The sequence below is a fragment of the Trichosurus vulpecula genome, chromosome 2, assembly GCF_011100635.1.
Source record: "Trichosurus vulpecula isolate mTriVul1 chromosome 2, mTriVul1.pri, whole genome shotgun sequence".
Lineage (NCBI taxonomy): Eukaryota > Metazoa > Chordata > Mammalia > Diprotodontia > Phalangeridae > Trichosurus > Trichosurus vulpecula.
The window spans coordinates 366,757,038-366,763,037 of NC_050574.1; the positions used below are offsets into that span (position 1 = coordinate 366,757,038).

At 43.2% G+C, this 6,000-nt stretch overlaps 1 protein-coding gene across 2 annotated transcripts in view; it reads right to left on the reverse strand.

Moving 5' to 3' along the window:
• The window catches only part of PAXBP1 (PAX3 and PAX7 binding protein 1), a 41,991-nt gene extending 36,880 nt beyond the window's left edge, over positions 1-5,111 (reverse strand). For both annotated transcript variants that reach the window (XM_036744765.1, XM_036744764.1), the window contains exons 1-2: positions 4,718-5,111; positions 3,325-3,453 (exon numbers count right to left, since the gene is read on the reverse strand). In XM_036744765.1, the coding sequence (XP_036600660.1) occupies positions 3,325-3,453; positions 4,718-5,072 (484 nt within the window). In that variant the 5' untranslated portion in view covers positions 5,073-5,111. The remainder of the gene's footprint in view (positions 1-3,324; positions 3,454-4,717) is intronic.
• Between the last annotated feature and the right edge of the window lie 889 nt (positions 5,112-6,000).

The window sequence follows — 6,000 nt, forward strand, 5'->3', positions numbered from 1 at the left end:
CTCAGAATGTTTGCTGGCTATATTCATAACTGAAGGGCATGCTAAATTTCTGTTAGAGATTAATGAAAATAAAGATGTAATTTATTTCTTATCCAAGTTCACAGATCCCCTTGAAATCTATCCACTGATCCACGAACTCCAAGTTAAGAATTCTTGCTCTATTGGATACCATTCCTCTCCTAAATTTCACAAATAACCAATCTACGCCTGTCACATCACACCTACTTTCTCACCAATACTTCATTGGCACCAAAACTACAACTCCTTTTTAAAAAGTAGCCAATGACAATTATCAAATTTAATGACCTCTTCATAGTACAATTCTTGACTTTACTATAGAATTTGATAGTTCTGAACCCATTCATAAAACTCTCCTCCCTGGTTTGCTTTTAACAATTCTGATTTTCCCTCCTACTTCTCTTTCTCCTATATCTTTAAAGTTGCTAAAATCCAACGTTCAATACTCTGTTCCTTTTTGTTCTCCCTCAATGACCTTATCCACACTTTGAGCTTCAACTATTATTACCTCATTATCATTAAATCTACTATTTTCCAAATTTAACTCTCCAAGCTGACTTCTTCTCCCAAGTTTCCTTTCTTCTTAAACTGCCTGCTGGATATTTTCATCTGGACCTCAAACTCACCATTACTAAAAATCTGAAGCCATTAGCTTTCCTCCCACAAATGGCTCCTCTTCCTGGAATCTCTTTTGCATAAGTTTCCACTACTCTCAATCTTAAAGTCCTGTCCATTTTTTTTTTTTTACTTCTTTGACATTCCCTCCTCAGCCTCCCATATCTAACCAGCCACCAAGTGTTACTTTTTCTTCCTTTGGAAAGTATATTCGAATCAGTCCCTTCCCATTCGCAAGGTTATGATCCTAATTCAAGTTGTTATCACTCCATACCTATATTACTGAAGTCACCTTTAAGTAGTTTCCTTGTCTCTACTCTCTACACACTCCAAGTTGTTACTTTTGCTTATTTTAACAAGAACAAAAAAACCAAAACATTTATATTGTGAAATTAATAATAATCAGACAAAAACATTTCAACAAAGAACAAGAGGGTTATATAAGAAACTAAATTTGTCATATAGCTGTTTAAAATGTGTATATATTATTTTCAACTAAGTAGTAACAGTATTGCTCTTTTTTTGTATCCTTTTTTGCACTTGGTTTCTTCCAAGTATTAAAAAGTTATAGTAATGTGTTTTGTGTGTATAAATATACATACATATATATGTATATGTGCTTACATCAATTCCCACTAACCTACCATTTCACACTCCAACACCAATCCTATAAAGAAACATACACCGTCCAATACAATAAATCAACACTTTGGTCATGTCTTAGAATACATCTCAATCTGCTTTTCTCATCCATCATCTCTTTGTCAAGAGGTGGGAGGTATGATTGGCTGCCCAGACAGAACCTTCCTTCTCATGCTACCACCACCTACTATCCTCATCAAATCAGCACATCACCTTCTTTAGCCTCATCCCACCCTACTCTCCCCTTTCACCATGTCCTCTGGACCCCCCATTCTATTGTTTCAAAATTGACTTTTACAGATCTCTTCCTCTCATCCTCTATCCATCTTGCCACCCTAAAAAATCTGGCTCTTCCTACCCACCAAAAAGACTGTATGTTTGGCCATCAGTACTAGACATATCTTTTCTCATGCTTTCCCAATATCCTGAGTCACAAAGAGAAATAAGTGTGCTTCTTGTTTTTCACTGTTTCCTTACCACCATCACTCAGAAATTTCTCCATCCAGTTACATCACTCAATCCAGATCTTGATGGCTATTCTCTACTAGCCCCTAGATCATTTTCTCTTCTTTTTCAAGGAGTTCTATACATGGTCTATGTTTGCCTCCACCTCAATCTCTGTCCTTATACTTGAGAATATCAATTTACCTGCTAACGTCCTTCAAATGTCTCTGCTTCCCAGTTAATCAATTTTAACCCTGATGACTTGATGTGCACTTTTGCTTCTCTTCAGCTGGATGATCATACACTCGACCTAATTATCATTCATAAGTGTTTCATTCCACATTCTAATGCCCTTCCTTTATTATTTCCTATTTTATCTTTTATATAGCTTATTTGTACTTAGTTGTTCACATGTTGTCTCCCTTTTGGATTTTTAGTTCCTACATGGCTGCAAATAACTTTTACCACTTTTTTGCCCCACCACTTAGTATGGTGCTTGGCACATAGCAGGGGCATAATAATTGTTTACTGACTCCCCAATTTTACATTTTATATCATCTCAATATTTTCTGATATTCTCTCCTTTACTCATTCCTCAGACGAAGAAGTAGTCCTTCTCACCAATGCCAGTATCTTCTACTTCTATACCTTATTTCATCCCTTCCTGTCTCCTCTGGGGGCCTGCCCTTTCAATGATTCCCTCTGTTCCTAATTTTTAATTTCTCCTTATCCACTGGCTCCTTCTCTGCTGCATTTAAACATGCTCAGATAATCCCCCCATTCTTATCCTAACATCTAGCTTCTTTTCCTTTCTACTGCCAAACTCCTTGAAAAAGCCCTCTACATTTGTTGCTTCCTCTTTTTCACCTCTTATTAACTTCTCAACCCTTCAAAACCTGCTTTTACCCATCACTCAACAAAAAACTCTTTACAAAGTCACCAATGATCTTATAGTTAAATCTGTATGTTGTCACACCCCATCTTTCCTGACTCTCTCTAGTCATCTGATACTGTGGACTCCACCCTCATTTTAATTACTCTCACCTCCTGGGATTTTTGTCACTTTGTTATTGTATCTCTCCTACCAATCTGACAGATCTTTTTCAGTCCCTCTGGCAGAGTCATTATCAACGTCCTGACCTCTATGTGTGAGCATATACTAAGTTCTCCCATAACCTGCTTTCTCTTTTTTTCTCTCAGTTAGTAATTTCATCAACTTCCATGAATTCAACTATCATCCTCATGAAGATGCATTAAAAAAATAAAATTCAGAAATGTAAAGTGTATCAACTTGAAATTCAAGATCACATCTGCACACATCTAAGTAAGGGGAGAGGGAAGATGAGGGGAACTAGGGTGTCAACTGTCTCTGTTTTCACATCACATTTATTTCTGACTGACTAACTTGGGTGATGTAATGCCACAGGAATGAGAGAATTCCAGTAGCAGTCAAAGATTTAATATTTTCTTTAAATAGGCAAACTATGATTTCATAACTATCATGTAACAAATCTGTTTTATTAGAAAGACGTTCCCTCCAAATTACTTCACATTCATTGTATATCCAAACTATATAGTCAAAATATTATATTGCTTTCTACTTACCGTCAGCTGATGAATTGAGTTCTGTCTTAACCTTTGATTTTTCGAGATCTTCTTTATATTCTTTCTTAAGTAGTTTTACTATTTTTTTGCTATAACTTGATTTCTTCACTTTGAAAACTTCTTCAGTTTCTTTAAAAAGAGAAAACATTCATGTAAGATATCTGTATGTCATATTTAAAACTTCCAAATGTCACATTCAGTTTAAACAACCAATTTGCTCAGATCAACAGTTATACATTGCAATTAACGCACTCTGAAGCTGCTTGGAATCTCTCACTTGGAACACCTTGGAAGGGGTAAAAGGGATTTTTTGGTGTTTTCTTCCCCCCCTCCCCTTTAATACCACACGAAAGAGTTAAGTACTTTCTATTTCACTTTCAAACTCTTATGCTAGTGGAGAAAAGACTCTGAGATAATAAAAGATTTAACCCAGTATCAAATTTTTAAAATAATCTTATTTACTCAAAACCTGTCAGTTAATTCCCAAGTCTAGTTTTTGCCTGATATTTCGAAGGGAAACCTACACTCCAAGGTACATCAATTTTATGTTTAAAAAACAATTTGGTGTGCTCCAACAGAAAAAGGGGGTGGAAAAAGAACTCCTCCAACTTGTATAACGTATATAACGCCCTAAGTTTAGCAAAAACCATTTACAAATATTATCTCATTTAATTTGTGGAAAAAGCAATCTCTAGCTCAAACAATCTTGCCCTCAAAAATACAAAGCAAAGGAAGACCCAATAGAAAGAATAGCTAGGATCTCCACTCTATGTAAAGTGACTTTCATTAGCCTCAAACGTGGATTTCCAAGAGTCAGAAATTCATTTCACTCTTGGCCTATTGGATGCACTTGGGTAAATTCATTAAAAAAAATGAACGTTTATAAAGGCTCCCTTAAGCTTCTCGTGATTCTTCCTCATTTAAGAAAAAGGAAAAAAAGGACATATACAGAGATGCTAGAGATCGAGGTCGCTAGACCTATGTTTTTCCTTCTCATGACATATCTGTGATTTTTTTTTCCTTCTCGTGCCTCTAAGGGGCCACCCATGGGATGCTGCTGCTGCACCAAGCGCCAGCCGGGAGGAAGCTGAGGCCACAAACCCTCCTGGGAGCTGAGCAGCTTTTGCTCTTCGAGGTGGGGACTATTTAGGAAATAAGGGGACTTAAGGGCAAAATTCACGTCGGCGAAGGGGAGAGGGAGTCTGTCTCGTTCCCGAGGGGCCACGAGGTGGAGAAGCAGGTGGGCGCTCTGGGTTGGTGTGTGGGCGGGGGGGGGGGAGAGTCGGGGAAGCCTGGGTCCCCCCAAAACCCGCGGGAGTGGGGGTCCCCGGAGAGCCCCCCACGCGCGGAGCGGGCCAGGGGCTGAGGCGCCGGCGGCGGGGATGGCAGTTACCTTCTTCTTCGTCCTGGAAGCTCAACAGGCTGGCCCGGGGCGCCTCTTTGTTCTCCCGCGGCCTCTTGCGCGGCTTCAGGCCGTTGCCCTGCTCGGCGCTGGCCAGGAAGCCGGGCCCGGCGTCGGCCCCGGGGCTCAGTAACAGCGAAGCGGAAGAGGAGGAGAGGAGCGGCGGACCGGCGGCCAGGGGGGGGGACTGGAGCTCGCCGCCGGGGGCCCGGTCCCCGGCGCCCGACTCCTCCCCCCCGCCCGGCGGCAGCAGCGGCGGCGCCTCCTGGTCCTCATCGCGTTCCCGCTCCTCCTCCTCCGAGTCGTTCCGCTTGCGCACGTTCACCCGCCGGGCCTTGCGGAACATCGCCGCTACGAAAGTGGCACCGGCGCCCACCGAGACGGCGTCCGGGGACCTCGGCCCTCACACACCGCGGCACCGAGCGCAGAGCCCAAAACGGCGCAGGCGTCCGCTCCAAGCTCCCAGCGCTCCTCCCCAACCCGCGCACAAGCAGGCCGAGAGCCCGGCTCCTCTCGGGACAGGCACTTTAGTCGGCTGCCCCCTGCCGGCCGGAAGACTCAGGGGTGGGAGAGAAGCCGACTCGCGTTGGACAACTGGGAGAACCATAGAGTTGAAGGGAACGTGCGGCTAGAAAGTCACGGCCTGCCCTCTGGCCTGCAGGGTCTGTGGTCAGACATCACGTGGTTTTGCCTCCCGCCTCGCGGCCAGGGAGGAGTGGAGTAGAGCGGGGAGAAGGGAGCGAGGAGCTTCTCGGAGCCGAGCAGAAGAGACCCGGACAGGAGAGAGGAGTGACAGCGGCCGGCCTTCCGTGGGGAAGCTGGAGAAATGAACGGCCTTAGACTTTCTTTCCAAAAGCTGGGGAGCGGTTGCGGCTGCTACCGACGGGGCTTTTTTTTTTGGTCCTATCCCTAAAAATAGAAAGCTGTTTTTTAAATTATAATTTATTTTTTAAGTCATCAAAAACCTATCTTCTCTCCCTCCCTCCCTCCCCACTTCCTCTGCCTTCCCCCACCTTCCTCCTCTCCCTCTTTCCCTATTCCTCCCCCATCCCAATCCCCCTTCCCCAATTTGCTACGTTTTCTTGTAGGCAGGTGAGTCCTTGAGGTATATGCAAAATCTTTACCCCTCCCTCACTTCCAATTAAAGAAAATGAACTGGGTGACAAAAGCAGGGTGGTAGGAAACACACTGTTCCCAAAGTTTAAGATGGCTTAAAACTGCACTGAGACTTTTGGGACACTGAATTTGAGCTGGTCTGGACAGCTAGAGAAAGC